The sequence below is a fragment of the Pseudopodoces humilis genome, chromosome 1 (assembly GCF_049639895.1).
Source record: "Pseudopodoces humilis isolate 2021_Gansu_Grassland_sample_001 chromosome 1, ASM4963989v1, whole genome shotgun sequence".
In the NCBI taxonomy this organism is placed as follows: domain Eukaryota; kingdom Metazoa; phylum Chordata; class Aves; order Passeriformes; family Paridae; genus Pseudopodoces; species Pseudopodoces humilis.
Window position 1 is genome coordinate 50638501 of NC_142200.1, and position 21930 is coordinate 50660430.

General features: G+C 40.6%; 2 protein-coding genes across 4 annotated transcripts in view; both read left to right on the forward strand.

The window, feature by feature from the left end:
- The first annotated feature begins 2711 nt into the window (after nucleotides 1-2711).
- Nucleotides 2712-14400, forward strand: NDUFV2 (NADH:ubiquinone oxidoreductase core subunit V2). Its single transcript, XM_005517254.3, has 8 exons — nucleotides 2712-2877; nucleotides 3925-3987; nucleotides 9180-9242; nucleotides 9329-9445; nucleotides 11035-11203; nucleotides 12414-12523; nucleotides 13249-13325; nucleotides 14247-14400. The coding sequence occupies exons 1-8, from the start codon at nucleotides 2836-2838 to the stop codon at nucleotides 14338-14340; spliced, it is 735 nt and encodes a 244-aa protein (XP_005517311.1). The 5' UTR covers nucleotides 2712-2835; the 3' UTR covers nucleotides 14341-14400.
- Nucleotides 14401-20341: 5941 nt separating this feature from the next.
- Nucleotides 20342-21930, forward strand: part of ANKRD12 (ankyrin repeat domain 12) — a 58506-nt gene continuing 56917 nt past the window's right edge. For 2 of the 3 annotated variants that reach the window (XR_001331755.2, XM_014255956.2), the window contains exon 1: nucleotides 20342-20479. The gene's annotated coding sequence lies outside the window, so the exon portion shown is untranslated. Of the gene's footprint in view, nucleotides 20480-21105; nucleotides 21200-21930 lie in introns of those variants that run through there. The other variant, XM_014255962.2, reaches the window with a different exon arrangement.

The following is a 21930-nucleotide window of genomic DNA, read 5'->3' on the forward strand; positions in this document are numbered from 1 at the left end:
TATAATTTTTTGATTAATTAAGGCTAATATATCAAATTGAAAACAACACTTTTTCATCTGAAACAGTCCTGGGTATACAGATGGAGGTCAGTTTTCCGTACAGTGCTGCAACATGAAGATTGCAACTGAAATTTTGTTTTTCAACATTTTATGGTCTTAATTATTTAATATGATCTCTTGTATTTATCCTCTGTGTTTTCACACTTCCTAAAACAGGTCTCTGTATTGGTCAAATTTGAACATACTAATGCATAATATTTTATTTTTTTTTTAAGGACCAGAGAGATCTTAATAGCCTTTATTTTTTCTCTTTTACATACTTGACAGCAGAGCTGATGAAGGTGTTTTAATGGGATAAAAAGCTTTTGATACCATTTGATAGATTTTAGGTTCTCTCCAGATGACTTGCTTTCAAAAGGATCTCTTCAATTGGCTTGCCAACATTCACAGTGACCACACTGAAAATTACATACTATTTATATTACTTAATGTTAGAGCATGTATTTGTGGATGGCCCATTCATGAAGGTGTTCCAGGTTGGATGGGGCTCTGAGCAACCTGGCCTTCTGAAAGGTGAAAGGTGCTTCTGCTCTTGAAGAGGGGTTAGAACTGATCTTTAAGGTCCCTTCTAACCGTGCTATGATGCTATAATTCTAATATAATAAAAATTGAACATTTTCATGTATGATTGATTAATATTACTTATGCTGCTATGGCTGAAAGTACTACTTTTGAATGTCAGAAAATATACAGTGAATGCCTGTACATGTGTACATGAATAATGGATTAAAGATCAATGAAAGTTGATTTGTTTATTTTTGTACTTCAAAATAGAGAGTAATGTAACACCCATTAAACATCCCTACTATTATTTCCATTTAAGTCAAAAGCCTGACAACAATTATTTGGCATAATGCATACTAATAAAAATATTCCAATGACACAGAAAATAATTATTTGATTGCAAGTAGAAAAATTAGGTTTATGAGAAAGTAAACAGTGAAATCAATTAAAATATCAAATACTGGTAGCAGTACTTAAATTACAAATGCTGATAGTATCTGTCAGTATTGAGAAAATGATGAGCAGCAGGAACACCACCACCACTGACTACACTGAACCCAAATGTAAAGGGCAGTAATCTAATCACAGCTAGTAGCACATCCTGCCTGATCCTCATTGCAAATGAAAAGTATTCTGTTATAAAGACGTTAATTACAATAACAGCTCCCAAGTATATCTGTGCACATATATACATATCCCTGTAAGTATACATACAATTACAAAAAACCTGAAAGAGTAATAAGTACCCTAAAATGTCCTAATATGTGCAATGTTTTGTGTTCTGGGTTTTCTCTAGAGCTATCTGTTGAGATGTACTGTGGCACTTGTCTCCTGGTACACATGGGTTTCTTTACAGGAAACCTTTATTTTCCGGGTGCACCTACATAGGAATGGCCACGGTGATTCTCCCTAACCTGGTCTTTTGTCCCAACAAGTGTCCTGATGGATCATTTCATCAGTACAAATTCATACCATAATAATGAAATATTTTTAATAAAATTCAGTTTGGTATAGTGCAGTTAATCCTGACTTTTTGAAAGTTTATATATAAAAAAAAGAGGTTCTCTCAATGTAAGTAAGCAGATGAAAAAGTAAGTTAATGCTATGGATGAAGGAAAACACCATAAGGAAAGCAGAATTTTTGTTCTGTGTATTTACTAGAAGTAATTGTTAATCGCAGTGTCAACCAGCAAATCATCAGAGTTTTTGTAAAAATAAAATACACATGGATAGATTTTCAGCGTGAAATTCATGAAATTACTAAGGCTGCCCCACTGAAAGCCATGGTAGATTACAGGGTGGGGATTGCAAGGGAGATTCCTCCTAAAAGAGAAGGAGGATATGGTAAGAGTTGTGAGAACATCAGATGATGCTCTGCCAATCTGGAATGCTGAGTACTCCTTGGAATAAAAGACCTCCTTCTTAGCCGCTATTCGAAAAACGTGAATTGATTTGACAGTGAGAAGGGTACGTTTGCACTCCCCATCACAAAATCTGAATGATCAAGGCTCTGCATAAGGATGTACCTGTGAACCATGTCCCTAAACACCAGCTGCATCTAAGGAAGAGGCTGTGACTTACACCCAGCTCAGATAAATTGTGGGTGCCCCATTCCCAGCAGTGTTCCAGCCCAGGCTGGATGGAGCAGCCCGGTCTAGCGGGAGGTGTTCCTGCCCATGGCAGGGGTTGGAACCAGATGGCGTTCAAGTTCCCTTCCAACCCAAACCATCCTGTGATTCTGTCATCTTCGGTTCCAGCATTTGTACTGTAATAACTGGATTACGGTGTCATACGAAAATGTTTATCAGAGGACAAAAAGACAATCAATGTTTATTATTTTTCCTGAAGGAGGTCAAAACATAGGCGCATGCAGCACAAACACTAAAACCCCAAACAACAAGTGGGTAGGAAGGTGGGAAACGGCTGAAAAAAACCTCATTAGTTTCCTGCGATTTTCCGCTGTTGGCAGCTCTTGTTTCCGAAGGAATCTGTATTTCTCAAGCGTGTGCGTGCCACGAGAGGCTGGAGTTCCCGCGGGCACCCTGAGGCAGTCACTCCCCGGGGCTCCCCGGGCCCTGGGCTCCGGCGGGCGGGGACAGCCGGGACAGCCTCTGCTCCCAGAGCGGGCACGCGCGCGGCGGGCGCGCCCCGGCGCATGCGCACCGCGGGTCTCCTTGTCGCTGCGCGGAGGGCGAGCCCAGGCCTCAAGGAGAGGGATCGGGACAAGGAGGAGCAGCAGGAGCGGGGATCGGCGCTCCCGCCGCCGCCGCCATGCTCCTGTGCGCTGCCCTGCGCGCCGCGGCCGCACGCTCGGTAAGGGCTCCCTGCCCCCGCCGGCCGGGAGTCGGAGAGGCGGCGGGAGAGCGGGGAGGCCGCGGCGTGGCGTGGGGAGGGGGGCCTGGGGGTAGGTCGGTGCCTGGAATGCAAGTGTGTGGAGCACGGACGCACAGTCCAGGCTCTTCTGCAATGACAGCCTGAGCAGCTCAGTCTTTCTAGCAGCGGATCACGCAGTTGCACCCGCACTGCAGTGACACAGGATGTTTGCAGCCTTTCCCTGTCATATGACCTATCCCGTCCCTGGGAGCCAGGTTCAGAGCCAGGTCGGATGGGACTCTGAACAGCCTGGTATAGTGGACGGTGTCCTCCCACGGCAGGCGATTGGAACGACATGATCTTTAGGTCCCTTCCACCCCAAACCATTCTGTGATTCTACTTTAAGAAATCTCAAAATTGCTCAAGAATTAATTGTACAAATAAACGTCATTTAATACAAAATTAAGTTTTAATACAATAAACGCATGCGGTAAAATGATCAAATCTTACTAATACCGGCCAGAATCTAGAAATCTTGATCCGTTCTGGCACGTCAGAGTACAGAGAATAGTTGAACAGAACTTGAATATGGGTCTGTGTTCTGTTCGTTCTTCAGGTTTGTGTTTACATTTGCCCTCTTATGCCAGTTCTCAGTGTTTGGTTCGATAAATGCTGAAGAGGCATGTAACTGCTTACTGGAGAAGAACTTAAGTAGTAGCAGTGGTTTCTGCAAAATTTATAGCATATAGGATATAAAGTCACAAATTAGGAAATTCTTCATGAAATGTTGGATGAGAATTTGTGTTCAAGGCACTTAAATCAGGCAGTAGCAGAGTTAAATCCTTTAATTTCTACATTGTTTGAACTGGTCAAGAGACATACTCTCCTAATAGTACAGGAAACCCCTTAACAGTCTCTCCTTGACTTATTTTAAATTATTAGTGATGGCAGTAGAATTAATGGCTTACAGTTAGAATGGAAATCAGACTGGTTCTGAAAGCAGCCACTAGCAGTATGTGCATTATTAACACTTTATTTTGCTTGTAGGTAAGACAGATCCGATACTTGCATGGAACAGCAGAGCGCAATGCCACTGGAGCCTTATTTGTGGTAAATAATCTGCTTTACTGTAAGGGGATGGGTCAGAAGAATTTGACATACGCTTTTTCAAATCTGCCTAAAAGCTGCTGATGGGCAGAACCTTGCTATAGAAACCCATTGGCATTTACAAAGATGAGGGTTTTTTTTCTGTAGAACCTTCTACTAGAATTGCAATGGAGTATCGAAAGGTTTTATTTTAGTTTTTGGCTCTTATGTTTCTTGCCTTACATAGTGAAAATGCTCCATAATTTGTATGTGATTGCAGATGAGGCTTTGCTTAAACTTAAAATTCCATTATGAACCAGTTCTTGTTTCCTTTATTTATTTGAGTTGAATTTGTAATTGAATCTCGTTAAACTTTTTGCAAGTGCTGTTGCAAAACTTGCTTTTTGAAATTTGCTGCAGAATTACCCATGGGCTCACATCCTAGCTGTGTTTACAGGAGTTGAAAAGTATAGTTCTTGTTCATGTTCTGTGTGATACAGCAGGTTGTACAAGGAAACCATTAGGCACTGTCATAAAAGGCAGAAACAGTAGTAGTGATTGCAAAAAGTAAAAAGCCCTTGAATTGAAGTGTGTAAAGCAGCTGTGTTGTTTGTCTACCTCTGAAGAGAAACTGAAGCATCTCGAGAGTGTGTTTTGTCCCATTCTGCTCCATTCAGAGCTTTAGCTGGTCTGCAGTTTAACAGCTGAATAATTTGGCATTTTCCCAACCCTTGGTAAAAATCAGCCCTTTATGAGAGAGTTGACCACTGTTGCAAACAGGTGCTCAGGATTTTTGGACACGTTGTTGTTGTTCTTTCCTTTCTGCAGCTGTCTCTACAGCTTTAACCATAAAATGAAGTTAATAGGATCTCAGTATATGCTTTGTGTACTTTTCCAGAAATCTGAGCAGGAATTGGTGATTTACAGGGTGAGAGCTGAGGTTCAAGGAATAGAGGGAATGCTGTAGTCTGGCAATTTAGGAAACTTCAAGTGTAGCTGGAGGTTGGTGAAGACAGGCAAAAGATGTCTTTGGCACCCTAATGGTTGTTGATGTCTGACATATGAAGCTACATAGCTTTGTAAATTCAAGATTTATGTAGTTTTTTAATTATTTGCTGCAGGAAGGAGCCTGATAACAGAGAAAGGCAAGTAGAAAAGCTGAGTGCTTTGCAGATGTTTATTTAATGGCATCATTGATGACTTATTCCACAGCAGATTTTTGCTAGAGGAGCAATAAGAACTTGTTTCTGTGGGAGTCTGTTTTTTCTTGTTATTTTGTTCCGTTTTTCTTTCTCAATTGTTTTTTAATAAGGTAATATTTGTTCTTCTCTGAAGTAAAGGGAAGAAGACAGTTGGATGTCACTGTATGTGCATGTCACTGTTTGCCCTAACTGAATTCCAGATGTTACTTGAAATAGCAAATTTCAAGGGAAACTTGTCCTGCTGGTTTGAGATGAAGGCATTTTAATCAACACCAGGTGTTCATATACAGTCAGAAAACTGGACTCCCCCTGGATTTCTGTAGAGGAAAAAACAACTTTTAAAAGTTGGTGTGTTTTTTTTTTTTTAATTACAAACGGAAGTGTTCAAAGTTTGTTTGAAGAGTGCAGGACTAATGGGAGTGACTCAGACTTGTTGTGGTGGTCCTCTTAGTGTGTCAGTTTACACAAAAATGTCTTGGGTTTGTTTTACGAAGCTTATTGCTGCTACTTATTGCACTTTTCATGTATAAAATCTGTATGTGAGGAAGGAAAATGCATGAAGAGTATTTGTGTTGTAATAGCAGAGGACAGGCTAGGAAGGGACCTGGTTGTCATAAAATCCAGTATTAAAAGGCATTTCTGATTTGCATGCCTATGCTTCCCTTTGCAAACATGTTGCATGGTAGCAGAAACACACAGAAATAAGAGAACTTCCGCTGAGATGCCTTTGTATTCTGAAATACTCAGGAAGAGCCATTCTCTCAATCATTAAATTCAACTAGGTGCCATCACAGGCAGCTACATCACACTTCCAGTGAGAGGATATCAAGTACAAAATTAGGTGGGTTTTTTGCCTGTAGAAATGTAAGAGTGATGCTCCAAATCTCTATGTTCTGATGGCTGGGGAAGGCCTAATTCCAGAGACATTTATTAGGATTACCTTTCTTCATTAAAACATGCATTCTCTATATTTGACTTTTACCTGATTTTACTTGACTTATACATGATTTTAGCCTTCTTAACAGCTAAAACTTAACTCTTCTACTTTATTGTTTTCAATACATGGACTGAGTTTCCTTAACACATCAACAGCCCTGATGTGGGCTTTGTCATAGGGCTGCACAGGGAGTTCAGCACAAAAGGTTGAATTGCTGTATTCAAGTTTTAGTTACTTGTGAAGTTGGTCAGTGAGATAGTTGAGTTTGAGAGCACTTTCACCATTCTTAAAGTAAGAAGGGTTTATATGTTGAGTTCTGTTGGAGCAGTGAATGTAGGGTTTTTCCTTTTAGAGGAGGAGTAATACATATTTTTTCAGTGCTGATTTGATATGGATTCTGAACATTGTCCCTGCAGACCACCCAGTTCTCTCATTTTGGTTTACAGTGTTTTCAACTGGTGTTTACCATAGGGTATAGGTCAAGTTTCAGGACAACTTTTTCGCAGAGATTATTAGATCACTGGGAAAAAAAGAAAGCATAATAATAAAATTGCCCAGGTCAGTGTAGCAAAAAGAGTATGAGGTGGCCATTCAGCAGCCTTAGTGGCTTCCATGGGAGTGCACTGGCATCTGTGGCTTGGGTAGCCTTTGCAGTGAAGGTGTTCCTACTTAAATAGGCTCTGTTCTGCAATAGAAATGTGATACAGTCAATGTATGAATGGAATGAAAACTTCACGTAAGACTTTGGGAAATTGGGGAGCATGAAAAGATATTTGGAAAAAGACTTGTGGGGATGGAGAATGCAAAGAAAACAGAGCCAGGCTCATTTCAGTGGTGCTATGTGACAAGACCAAAGGCAATGGCCTCAGAGAACATCAGGAAACACTTTTTCACTATGAGGGTGACAGAGCACTGGAACAGGTTGCCCAGATAGGTTGTGGAATCTCCATTATTTGATATATTCAGAAAAAGCCATCTGGACACAGTCCTGGGCAAGCAGCTCTGCTTGAACAGAGGAGTTTGACCCAGATGACTTCCAGAGGTTCCTTCCAACTTCAGCCACTCTGTAATTTACCATATGTCTTTATTATTCCTCTTCACATGTAGGGCATTTAAGGATATCAGTTTAAAGATGATACACTGAAAAGAACAGCTGCTCCAGACAAAGAGAGAGTTTTAATAAATCAAGTACATTTATTTGCAAAGGAAATTGAGACGAAATACAATTGCTAACTATCAAATAACTACAGAAGACAAAATAATAGCAGAATAGATATGAAGATTTGAGAAGGAAAAGCTAAGTTATGGAAATACTTATCATGAATCGTGGAATTGATCTGTGCAGCTAAGACATGGAAACGTCTCTAAGGGAAAAAAACAATAAAAGTTGTACAGTATTTCCAACCAGCCTTTCTTCCATCAAACTCTTTTTGAGAACTTCGTTAAAATTGGAAGAAAACACTCATTAAGACACTGAGTCATCAAATCCTTTGTCTGGAAGGGTCAGTCTAAAATAATGGGAATCATGTTCCTAAAAGCTCTTTTATGTTATTTTGTAAACAACACAATAAGCAAGAAATTAACGCTTAATAAAATATTAGCATGTTCAAAGGGCATCAGTCATTTTTCAGTAATTCTTGTTCTTATAGGAAAGTCATCCTTAGTGAAGTATTTATCAATGGTAGTTTTATGTTGGACTATATATGGAAACTGTGGTGAAGGCACAATGGTTTCAAACTGGTGGGATGTCTGTCTACTTTGGGATGTAGACAGGATAAGCAAAGGTAATCCCTGGACAGACCAACAGATGTAATTGAAGTATTTGCCCTTGTAATATTTCCATATTAAAATTTATAAATCCAAGCATAGCTGTGACCACACATGTTCTAAGTTCTTCACTGATGAAACACACTTCAGCATGCAAGTGTCTTGGCAATGTTAAGGCTTTTCATTAAATCCTTTGCTGCTCAGTAAGAAGAGTGTAGTGTGGCAACTGCAAAATCGCCCTCGATTATTGGAGGAAATGATCCAGATGGAAGTGGAGGGGATTTCTTTGTTCTAAATACACTTCTAAAGCTTTTATTATTGGCTGGTTGTGGATTACTTTTAACATAAAGCCTCAAATATAGCTGGTGTTTTCCCAAGAACTTTGCATTTAATTTGAAGTTTTCTCAATTTGAAAACCATATGAAGTTTTGAATTAAACCTAATTACAGGTATTTAAAGGAAACCAAAATGAGCTGCTTAGAGACAGCTAAATTTTTTGTGCAGGAACATTTTCTGGTGGAAAAGGATTTTCATCAGAACTAAGATTTTAGTACAGGAAAATGTTACTTTTCCATGACCTCCAAATTTTTATTGTCTGAATACAGAAGGACAAATTATAATTTGATGTTTCCACAGAAGATCACCTTAAAAATAACTTAGAATAACTTAGAATACCTTATTTTTGAAATATTAATTCAAAATTCTGCTTCTTACATTCTGATTCAGAATTGTATATAAAATGAAAATGTTGAAATCCATTAAAAATCAAAACAATATGTTAAAATGGACTAATAATTTGTTTGAATGTGCAGATGTTTTAATTCTACAACAAACTTCTTGATGAATTGTTTTTTATTTTTTTTTAAATTAATGTTTCATGGTAAAAGGAAAAACGAACTGTTGTTTTAGTCTGTTGTTTGTTAAGGTATTAACCAGGGTGTTCTTACTCTGCCTGTTGTAAATTTCAGCATAATTGTCAAACTGTATTAACAGTGTTAAAAATGTGTATTTTGAGAACAACACCTTACATTTCCTCAATATATAATTTCATGTATTTCTCAGTAAATAATTTTTTAATAGGAAGTAATGGGAATAGGTAATGATTTTCAAGAATGATTAAATAATTATCAATTTTTGATACCTGTCCCAAATATATTTCATCAATGTAGTATTACAGAATTTTTATGTGGAATATAGTTTTTATTCAAGCAGTTCAACTGTAACTGTGTAACTGCTGTATTTTACAACAGTAAATATGTACCAAATGATTTCCTGGCAACCCAGTTTTACATGTTTTTCTTTTCTTGCAGCATAGAGATAGTCCTGAAAACAATCCAGATACTCCATTTGAATTCACATCTGAAAACCTAAAGGTATGCAGACAAAAAAAAGTTGAATACACAGACATCTTTGTCTTTAGAGCAGTACTGATTTGTTTTCCTTCTTTCCCTTCAACAAGCGAATAGAAGCGATCATAAACAACTACCCAGAGGGACACAAGTCTGCAGCTGTCATGGCAGTACTGGATTTGGCCCAAAGACAGCATGGATGGCTGCCCATATCAGCTATGAACAAGGTATTTAGTAATTAATTATCTTTCAAGCATAATTTTATTGTTTTCTTTCAATATCTTACTAGAATATTAACATTAATTAATGAAAGCTTACTAACATGGGAATTTACATGTGGCATACAATTGTGAGAATTCCCTATGAGACTAGGTTTTTAAAAATAAAAGGGAAGACTAATGCAGAAAACTCAGGGCTCTGTTTACATAATATTAGGTCATTGCTAGAAACCACAAACAAATCAAATCAAAATCAAAAATTAGATAAAACCTATTCAGATAGGCTCTTCTCCTAAAATGATCCTGGAATTAGGAACAGACACTTGATTTTGTTCACTGCTGAATGTGGGGAAAGAAAAAAATGCAATGTCAGTGGAATTTTCTTCCTCACAGATTAATGGCATTTCACACATTGCCTGGATTATACTTAATCTCTAAGTCTGTAAGGACTGCAGAGCAGTGTTGGTGTAGTAGATGTTAAGAGTGTTGGGTATTACCTCACAGAAAGCAACCAGAAGACTTGTCAGGTTAATTATTAAAATTGTTTCAAAATAACTAGGCAAACAACTACACTGCTCCAAAGTAAGAGGCTGCGTGACAGTAACCAAATACCAAGAAATAAAAAAATCTGGTTTCTATTAATCTTCATAATATTCATAATAAATCTGTTGTACTTTGTGCTACCATCTGGAATATCAACAATTTTAAAGTGTAAAGCTTTAAATTCAGTTTAAGGTGAGGATTGTGAGCATTAGAGAAATGATTGAAGAAGATAAATTAGCATTTAAAGAAAGGGAATTTACGTCTGCTACAGTTTCTACAGCATAACATAAAGCCTCAAAACTCATTAATGCTGGCAGTGTGTCTTCATTTATTTAAGTTTCAGATTGATACTATGTTTAAAATGATCTTAAGGCTTTTAAGTGAACAAATATTTTCCATGATTTGTTATTTGTCTGCTAGAGAAACTGGAACCTTAAACAGTTACACTATTGAAACCAGAGCCAGTTCTCAACTTGAGCAGTTTGCCAGGGTTCCAGGTTAATGAGATCAGGGATACTTGAACTGGCTCCATGGAGATTGTGCTTCATTCCCTACTTATTAGCTGTGACAGGAATCTGCAGATGTAGCCCTGGTGTGTCACAGAACCTGAGGGAGACTTGCTCTATATGAATTAGATAACCACAGTACCAGCTTGCAAGTATTCCTTACCAAAAGGCTTCCATGGATTAGTGTGGGCAGGCTCGTACAGGCTTGTTCATTCACACAGCCCAAGTGCAGTGTGAGCTGGAGCTGACAAGGAAAGCCCACACCCAGCTGACTCCTCGCATCCCCCTTGTGTCTGACAAGAGATGCTGGAGGGGAGTTGACTTGGCTCCTCGCTGTGCTGATTTGTGGCTTCATGGAGTTTGATGCCAGTCACAGAACTCCACTGTCTGGTCTTGGCACGTGGAATACATTTGTGCTTTGATACCCACACCCACCCTCTTACTTAACTGTTACTGCAAACAGGACAGGTGACTTCACTGAAATGGTTTGCCAAATGCCTTTACTGCTCCCATCTGAGAATTCAACATAGCATGTTTTTCCTGTCACAGGTTGCTGAAGTTTTAGATATGCCTCCCATGAGAGTCTATGAAGTAGCAACCTTCTACACCATGTACAATCGCAAACCTGTTGGGAAATACCACATTCAGGTCTGCACCACCACACCGTGCATGCTGCGAGACTCTGACAGCATTTTAGAAGCCATTAAGAAGAAACTTGGTATGACACAAGTTTGTAATACACTTTTTGCATTTTTTACTTTTATTTAATGATACTGAAGTAAAATTTTTCATATAGTAGAAGAAAATGGCCTTGTTCAACTTCATAAGGTTCACATGGGCCCACCTCTTCAGCCTGTCAAGGTCCCTCTGGATGATAACATGATGTTAACATAATTTATGAGTTCTCCAAAAAGTCAGTTGAGAACGGTGCATCATGGTGCATACAAGCACTACTCAGGGGTTTTGTGTGTGAGTTGAGGGGTTTTTCCTCCTTTTTGGGTGGTTATGGGGAAGAAGAGAGGGCAAGATCAGCAACTGACAACTCTTCCCCTTCTATGAAAATCTGTGTTAACTTTTTCTAAGAACCATTGATAAGAGCTGCAGAACAGCTGCCTGTTATCTGTCATTTCATATACTCTGTTGTCTGAAAAAGGCATATTTAGATTAAATGTCTTGTTACTGCATAGATAGCTTAATTTCAACTGAAACTGTCAGCTTGAGAAATCAAAGCAGTAAGGATGATTCTGTAGTTTTTACTGAGACAGGCCTTACTTACAACTTCTATTATTTCCAACCTCTTCCTGCTAGTAAATGGAGGAAAACTGCTTTTCAGCATTCTTCCTTCCATGGAGTATTTTGTAGAGATCAGACTCTGAGATGTTACTTGAACTGACTCATCTCTGGGGAATGTCTGTATCTCTAGCAGTAGAACAGTAACATGCCATGGATGATAAGTATGTGTGCAGTTCAGTAAATCATCCTTTGTGTATAAACTTGCAAGTTGTTTATGAATTTGCAGCTAACAACACTTGGAAGTTGGTTAATTTGGGAATATTCAACACTGTATATTAATGTATTTCCTATCAGCATATAAAAGTTATGTGTTCCTATTTTTCCATTTTATTGTATTGATTACTAAAAATGTTCTTGAGTAGATCTTTTTGTTTCTTAGAGTTGTCATTTCATGATTATTTTTCAAAGAATCATACCTGTAAGCAAGGTCTCAAAAATGTATCTGAAAATCGATTTAATGCTTTTGTAGAAACTTCTGCTTAAAGGAAACATTTTGACTCATTTAAAGGGGTTTAACTTTGCAAATGCTTTTAAAGCCAAAATACAAGTAATGCAATGTCCATGGTGTACTTAGATTCATGCTTTATTACTTTTGTTCATAACCATTGCTGAGCCTAATTAATTTATTGGTTTAGGTATTAAAGTTGGGGAAACAACACCTGATAAGCTCTTCACGCTAATAGAAGTGGAATGTTTAGGTGCGTGCGTGAACGCACCGATGGTACAAATAAATGACAATTACTATGTAAGTACGACATTTCCTTTTAAGCGATTAAGCTGCTTTGCTGGCTTACCTGTATTTTCCAGTTGTTCCAGCTTGTGAAGTTGTGGTCAGTTTTCTAATTCCTGTTGGCAGGAACAACTTACTACCTACAACATCTTTTAGTTTCTTGGCCTCTTGCTGGAACACTTCATTTGTATCAGGTGTATCAGTGTATTTTGCATTTCAGTTCCTGTCTTGGGTATACAAGCAAAGTGATGCACTTTTGTGATTGTGGTCTGCCCGTAAATCTGGAATTTTTAAATAGGTATTTGATAAGTTTTTGAAAGCGCTTTAAAGTCCTGTGTTGGAAAGTATGATTTCATGATACCAATTTAAGAAGCGTTGTCTTGAAATTCTACCCAAATTTTTTTTGTTGCAGCCAACACCATTCTGCAGTATGTGTCATGGCATGTGTGTAGTGGGTAGGCAGAGATCCAGCTTCCTAATACCAAGAAGCTAAAAACACAAACCCTTGGCCTGCATTAACGCTGTTTAACATGATTTCTGTAACTACATGTAATATGAAGTCTCAACATTAAAATGACAGTAGACTTTTCAATTTTCGTCATTCTTCAAGCCACTATGTGTGTTAATAGATAGGATCAAAATTACCTGCACTAGGGTCACACTGATCTGGTAAATTTGGAAGTGTTGCATTTGGCGTAACTGATGTCTGTTTTGTCAATGATTTTTTTTTTTTTTTACAGGAAGATTTGACACCCAAAGACATTGAAGACATAATTGATGAGCTAAAGGCTGGCAAAGTTCCCAAACCAGGCCCAAGGTATGCTACATTTATAATAATCTATACTTGCATGTAGTTATAAATTATATATATTATATTGATCACCTACATGAAGGGTAATTCTTCTGAGAAACTAAATTACTTTTGCAATGATTTGAGTTCACAGCCTACAGCTAGAAAGCATTAATTATTTCACTAAACAGAAATGCATGCATTCAAAGCCAAAACAAACTGGAAAGAACTGAGAATTTGCATGTTCTTGGTGACTGACCAGAGAAGCATGAAATGTGAAAATGTGAATTTTGGTTTGTCTTAGTACTTAACAGATGAATGATGTCACCTTATGGAATTTTTGTCTAGATCATTTAAACCAACAAATTCCTGTTGGCTGACTGGTTGGTTGGTTTGTTGGTTGTGTTGTTTTTTTTCTAATTTCTTTTGGTCAAAAAACAAAGATGGATAGTGATGAGGGTTATTGCTGAACTTTTTTTATCTGTTATTTCCCACTGTTCTTTATTAGGCCACCTATGTCTGTGTCAATGGGGAAATTAATTTGACTAGGGTGTTACCTATTCCTATTGTTTCTATAAAGATGTTTTGAATACAAGAACAGTAATCTTAAAAGAGTTACAGTTTCAAAAAAACACAGGGAAGCATCTACAACAAAACTATGATTGCTAAAATTTGATGCTGTCTGGCCAACCTCTAAATGAATATAAAAGAAAACAAGTGGTCATAGCTTGCATTTCAGTTACAAAATTATTTGTCACTACTTGAATTTGGAATACTTTCATTTTAACAGCTACATCAGACTTTTGCTGAAGGTTGAATGGGAAGAACAAAAGAAAAATAGTGGCTTCAGGCTTAAGTCAGATTTTTTTACTCTCTTCTATCCAACAATTAAGCATAATCTAAGGTTTTATCAATACCAGCAATGAATAAACTGCTTTGATTTTTCAGGAGTGGACGTTTTTCTTGTGAGCCAGCTGGTGGCCTTACTTCCCTGACTGAACCACCCAAAGGACCAGGTTTTGGAGTTCGAGATGACCTCTAAGGATTTTTGTAATATAAGATGAACTGTCTGAAAAGAATAAAGTATCTTCAATCTCAGTAATTATGTACCTTCTAATGTTTTGTTTTAAAAATAAAACATAACTGCAATTAGACTATCCAACTTACTGTGGTTTTAACTACAGCACAGTTTAATCGTAATTCCAGGTTAATAAGAAAAGTGATTCTGTAGGCTGTGCAAAGTAATTTCCTGAAAGAGTCCACTTATGGTCAATAAGCGATGAAAAGTTGTGTCTTTTGATCTGCCATTGAAAATTCTTTCAGCTTTTTCTAAAGCTCTTTGAAGAAGCAACAAATCTCACTAAATTACAAATCTGGCAAGTGCACAAGGAACCAGCCTGAAAGGAGATTATCTGACAAAACTTCATCATGTTACTTTTATTGGCAATTTATAAACAAACACACAAATAAGAAAGGTTATCTGAGCTAGGTTGTGTAAAAAATCTTACAGGTTCAGTTAAAAGTGGTTCTTCGTAAGCATAATTCTTCTTAATATCACTTCGTAATCAGGAAAAATGTAAAGCCCCTAAGTGCAGTAGTACTCTACTAAAAGAATTAATAGCAACAAAAACCAACTTCTTGTGCAAGTTTATTTAGTACAGAGAAGGTATGGAGTTGGGGGGGGGGGGGAAGACAGAATCTACCAGAACAATTCAACATGTGCCTGAGGGTAGTAATATCTGACACTGGATCTTTGAGTCACAGATCCTTCTTTGACCTTACTACTATGCACCAACTTCTCTCAAGAACTAATCTGTGTAAAATTTCTTTCAATATAAAAAAGTTGAAGATAGTATTTTTAAAAATTGACTGCCTACTGACACTTAATACCTATGCTTATAAAACTGGGCAAAAGCTTTAGCTATACAGACATATATTTCCATGTATATTAGGAAATGTGGACACATCAGTCACTTAAGACTATATTGTGTCTGTCTCTTCTAAAACCTGCTATGGAACTTACATTATAATTGATGAGATAGATGAAGCTTAACTGTATAATTTATAATTCTATATTATATTTAGTTTTGTTTTCATAGTCTGATTGATAGTACTAAACCAAACTATTCTCCCTCTTCAGAGTTAAACTCTGTTTTTACAGATTAATGTAAAATGGCTATTAAATGGCTGTTGTAAAATGGATGGCTATCTCATGTAGTCTATTTGTGCACCACCATTATTTATATAGGCTCTGTGAAGTTCCTTCACATGCCATTAACAAAATAGTATTACTGTTGGTAGTTCTGGGAACATAATATGTCTGTAAATCATTTGTATAAGAAACTTGCTATCGCTGCCATATTACTGTGTTTATAAAATTAAATAATTGGAATGCATACAAGTGGAAAATTCAATAAATACATACAACTCATGAGTGAAGCAGTTTCCAAACAAACATGAAAAAAAATCTTATGTAGAAGTAGTACAGAACATAGTACACAGGAGAAAACAGTACATGGATTGAAATCTTATCTGTCATTTAAAGTTCCTGAATGCTCTTCTGAAAGGTCACTCCATGTTTGTAATAGCCTCAGGCCTTGTAGCAGGCCAGGCATCTGGCACTATGTGGCACTTCTCTAGAGACATGACATGAGGCAGACGGCATCTCACATCTTTATACAAAGACAGACTCATTTTAGTATCCCAGTCTGACTGCGCTGTTTGTTCCATTTTAACAACAAAGCTGTACTCTAGTTCATACAGACTTACCTTATTCTAACCCTTAAAGTATCTGTTGAATACAAGTGAGGATGTTGCATGCATTATGGAACTATACTGTGCTACAGTTATTCATGGTTTTGTCTTGTAACAGTGAAATCCCATGGGATTCAACATAATCATGTTGAAGGGAAACATAGTTTTGGACCTGCCAAGCTTGAAACTTCCAACTATACAAAAACAAAGCTCTGGAATGCCAGACTCCGCCCATATTTAAAGCCAGACAGAATTTGTAGCCTTATCCACTTTTTCTCCCCAATTTATTCCATCTGCACGTTACAATTTTGAAGTCTGTCTCATAAGGAGAACACGGACCTCAACAGTTCCCATATTTTGGAGATTGTTAGTGATGTTCCACCGACAAGCTGTCAGTCATTTTGATGCAACATGTAAGAATCTGCCAATCACTTGACTAGAACAGGATAATTTACATTATCTCTACTGCATGGCACAAATCTGATACATTGCTCTTTAAGTATTGTAGGGCAACTACAGGTCTGTGAAATGATTGCAGAGAAATAAAAAAATAACTGTTACACACCTATCTCATCTTACCCACTTCATTCATCAATTATATGAGGCTTTATGGTCCCAGATTAAAGAGTTTGGGCAATCATTGTATGAAACAGTTAGAAAAAAAATCACACCCTGTGTTATTTCAGGTTTTGTTGAAATTTGAACATTTCAAACATCTCAAGTAGAAATACCTATTTTGCATTGTTACATGTAGCTGTTTACTATATACAATAAATTACTTTCTCAATGCTAACTTATGCAAGATTGTGATGAGAATTAACAAGGTGATCATTATGAAAGACTTCCAGAATAGAGTAAGAACTGATACATCCAAGTTCTCTTTTCCATTTTTAAATACCTGTAGATAATACCTTGTGCTTGCTTTTCCTAGTAGAAAACTCAGTATATTTTACAACATAGTATATATATATTAAATTAGTATTTTATTAATTAATATATATTGGTAACAAATATTAACAGGCCATAATTTTCATTATCCTCTATAGCAGAGGGTCACTAATATTAATTCTAGGCAGTAGCACTAACCTGTCAAATAATTACACACTTGCAATTCTGCAGTTTCAATAGAGCAGTTAATATCCTGGATTGTAAGAGTACTGGGTGGTGAGTTAAGCAAAAAATGAGTCAACTACAGCATCAGTCAACACATTCCTGAAACTGGTACTGCAGCACCAACATAACTGATTTTGTGTTTTCGTCTCGTTGAATGAAAGGATAATTAAAAAACTCACACACTATATTTTCTAAAAGTGGAAGATAAAAAAGTAAAAGAAACTGGGGAAGAAAAAAAAAAAGACTACCTTGAGAAGATTTTAAAATAGGTAGTCTTGAGAAAGGAAATGTGATTTAGGACACAGAAGCACAAGACACCAAAAGAATCTGCTAGACTGCAGGAGTGGGAGGTGACAATTCTTTCCTCTGGTGAAGACAGAAGGAAGTATGGAATAATAGGAAATTCTAGATACCAAATGATGTGTGTGATGCTGGATAACAGAAAGGATTTCCATGACCACCACACATTGCTAGAAAAATGTTACCTGGACCAGTGTTCTGCCATTAAATAGGAAGAAGCAGTGAAATCCCATTCCACCTGTGCAGGATGTTTCCTGGCCATATGCTGACCTGCCTGTTACCTCCTAGAGGCTGGGGTACACACTTTCACCTGTGTGGCACCCTGCAAGTTCTTACTTCAGACTTTTGTACTGCAGTCTGAAATTTTCAGTCCTTCAGATACTAGACTAGACTGAATTCAGCAATGACACAGTTCAACCAGATGCTGGACCTGTTTGTCCTAAGACTAGTAGTTCACAGGGCTGATGACACAGGATGTTCCCCTGGGGAGGGCAAATCCAGGGAAGTCCTATGCACACCAACACCATGCAGGTACACGAGCATCTTGCAGCTGTGCTAGATGTATAACGGAAGGGCTGCTGGAAACAAGGGCAAGAAACAAACGTAGGGGTAGCAACTAGCAGTCAACTGACTGATGCTTTTCACTAGTCCAAACAGTAGTTCTTACAAAAGGCTTAAGGAACAGTATTCTTCCCAGTTACTGAGATATTATTATCAGATCTTAACATCTGCTGCTGCAGATACTGCTCATGAAACTCCTTTCCCTGTTACCTCAGCTGCTGGTAGTGAACACCTAATACAAACCAAAATCCTGGAGCTACACACTACTCATGCACAAGGATAAAAATGTAGTATCACAATGCAGGCCACACCTGTAGTCTGTCATGTTTTCCAGTGTGGATCCCTGTATAATCCCATGAAAAGAAAAATTATTCTGCCTTTGGAAACTGCTCTTACTCTACTTACGCTGACTTTCCATAGGCTGTCTGCTATTCAATGAGTTTGCCACTTCTAGAGATAGCCCCTGCCATCAACCAAACAGAAAAGACTGTGAAGGCAACTTCCTTTGTTACATGGTCACCCACGCTGACAGAGCTGTTCCTGGACACCAGACAGTACTCATTGTACACTAACAGAATCAAATGAAAGTGAAGGCAGTTGCTTTACAACACCAATGATCTGTACCAGCATTTGTACAAGAAGACTGTGAAAGCAAACGAGAGAAGTTTGTCTGAATAGTAAGCCATCCTCTATCCATTCTGGTACATCATCGGTGGGGATCAGAATATACGGCAAGTCTACACAATAGGTGGCCTCAATCAAAGTAATCTTTTGATTGTGAAAAAAAAAATCACTTTTCTGATGAATAGGAAGTATTAAGGAATTTCTACCCAGTAACAGATTAAAGCAATCCAGCAGCAGAGTGACCACAGCAATTAAGACTATGTTAAAGGGCTTTGTTTAGCTGCTGGCAGCCCTTCAGCACCTCCCAGAAGCGATCTGGATAGCATTACTCCAGAACCCACGATTATAGCACCAGACGTGTGTTCCTTAAGTCCTGCCACATACTACTACTGTTACAAGCAGATGCAAAACCTTTTACAAGTGCAGATGAATGACCCCTTTCTAAGGCTACAACCAGGGCTACATCGCCAGTCAATTCCGTAACCCCTTAGATGTCTTCATATGACGTCTAGCTCATTTGTGCAAGCAAGGCACTCCCAAAAAAACCAGTTTGGAAACCTAGAAGTTGTCCTGTCCTGCAGCGGCAGGCGGATGCGAAGTGTGTCTGAGTGGAGGGGGGCGGGGGCAATGCAGCACTGACAAGACCCCCAGGCGCGGCGGGATCGGCATCCCACAGCTTTTCGCGAAAGCGAACGGCCACCCAGGGCTTTCCAGCACCGCGCCACACGCACCTGCGTCCGGGGGCTTCTCCCAAAAATTGCGGGGCCTTTAGCGGCAGCCCCTCCACAGCCGCTAGCGCCCGGTGAAGGGATGGAAGAGGATAAGATGGAAAGGGACGGGCTGCGCCCGCCGCGCACGCGCACTACGCCGGATAGTTAAAACTCACTGCGCCATCACCGCCGGAAAAACCCCTCCCCGGGGAGGGGGCGGCAGCGGCAGGACGGGGCGAGGCAAAGCGGGGGGTGCTGGTGGCTGTAGGTCGGCTCCTATCCCGTGGCAAAGACCAGAAAAGCTCTCGTCTGCCACCTCACCCCGTGACCAGCTGAGGCCGCCGCCGCCGCCGCCATTTCCAGAAGGTTCCAGCGGCCGCAGCCCAAGAGGATGCGCGGCTGCCCCAGCAAAAAAAAAAAAAAAAAAAAAAAAAATCCCTAAAATCCCTTTTGCGCATGCGCGATGCTCGCGCCCTCTTCCCCCCGTCCCAGCCCTGTCCGTCTGTGGCATCCCGCAAGCCCGTTATTTCCAATCGCCCTGCGGGCGTACGCGCCCGTCTCCTTCGGGATGGGGATGGCACTGGGAACGGAGAAAAGAGGTGCTGCGCCCACCCCGCCCCGAGCCTTCTGTCGTTGGCAGCGGCACCGCTCGCCCGCGTCCCGTGCTCTGCGCGAGGCCCACGTGGGCGGCGCGCGGCCAATGGGAGCGCCGCTGGGAGGGGAGGCGGGGGGAGCCGAGCGGCGGCGCGGGGTGTGAGGAAAGGAGGGAGGGAGAGAGAGGGAAGGAGGGAGGGAGGGAGAGAGAGGGAAGGAAGGAGGGAGGGAGAGAGAGAGCGAGCGAGCGAGCGAGAGAGAGAGAGAAGGAGGGAAAGAAGGAAGGCAGGCGGGTGACAGAGAGAGAGATAGATATAGACAGGGAGAGGGAGGGAAGGAAGAAAGGAAAAAGGGCGGGCGGGGTGTTTGCAATCCCCGGCGCCCGGAGCCGCGGCTGAGCCTCAGCCCCTGGGCGCTGCGGGCAGCACTCACTGCTCTGCCCGATTCCCCGCGGCCGCGCCGTCCACAGACACAGGAGGAGCAGGAGGAGGAGGACGCGTCCCACTGCCGCGCTCCCGGGAGAAGGTAAGGACTGGAGCGCACCTTCCCGGCGCGCGGCGGGGACCCCCGGCCCCACCCGGTGCCCGCGGGGTGCCGCCCCCTTGTCCCTGAGCCCGGGGAGCGCCCGCCCGGTGCCCGCCTCGGCGGGGTCACCGCTGCCGCCGTGTCCCCCCGAGCAGCGGGCACCGCGCCTCCCGCCCGGCTCCGTCCGGCCGCGCTGTCAGCCCGTCAGCGCCGCGGCGGGAGCCATGGCCGCCGCTGTCACCGCCTGGCCCGCCGAGCCTGGCCCCTGCCCCGCCGCCCGGCGTGAGGGGCCCGCCGCCTACGGGAGGTTCCCGCGCGAGGCAGGGCTGGGAATGTGCGGAGAAGGTAGGGAGGCGGCACGGGCGAGCGGGGCGCGGGTGCCGTGCGCGGCATGGCAGTGTACACACGCATAGCACACATAACACACAGACACACACGCACATAACACACACGCCCCGCCTCCGTGTCGGGAATTTCGGCTGCTCCCTGCAGCTTCGGGAGTTGCTCCGCCGGTGCCGGCCCCGCCGAGGCTGCCTGGCTGCTCGGCAGGATAACGCGTTCCCTGCCTTCCCTGCCAGAGACAGCCAGCCGCCGATGTGAATGGAGCGCGGCAACTCGCGCTGCACAGGTGACAGCAGGCAACAAAGGAAGGGCAAGGAATGAGAGAATGCCAGGCTCAGTTGCTCAGTTCTTCATTCTAGTTTCTGTCATACTCTCGAGGTACCATTGATAATATTCAGTCTTGTTTGGTTGGGTTTTATGTTTTGGTGGAGGATTTTTTGTGGGGTTGTTTGTTGGGTTTTTTTTGGTCTTTTTTTTTCTGTAACGACTGTGTGTATGCAATAAGAAATTAAAGGATTTTTTTTTAAATTTTTTTTTCTTTTACTTTAAACTCCCAAATAAAATAAATATTTTGCAGAAGCACAGAATCAAGTTGTAAAAGACCTCTGAGGTCACTGAGTTCCAACCTGTGACCAAATGCTATCATGTCAAGTAGACCGCGGCACCAAGTGCCATGTCCTGTCTTTCCTTAAACGCCTCCAGGGACATTGATTCCACCACCTCCCTGAGCAGTATATTCCAATATCAGTATTATTATTTAATATTGGTATTATTAGCTAGAGCTCCTGTGGAAGTTGCCCGGACACAGTCACTGTGTTCCATGCCTTTCTTCTGTGGCCCATGTGATATGGAAGAAAGGGAATCTTACAAGGTAACTCATGGGATAAAACAAATCTTTAATGGAGAAAAGTGAGTGAGTGGTGATGCTTATAGGAATAAAAAGCTATTGGACAGAGGTGGAGCTGTCCAAATGTATTTACGTTCCAGGAAAAAATTGTCTAATCTTGGAATGCTAGGGAAGGGTGAGATCATTATGTCTATAAGAAATCATTAGCTATTATTAAAATAATTCATGTTTATTGACAAGCCATGATTTGGAGGCTGGGGGC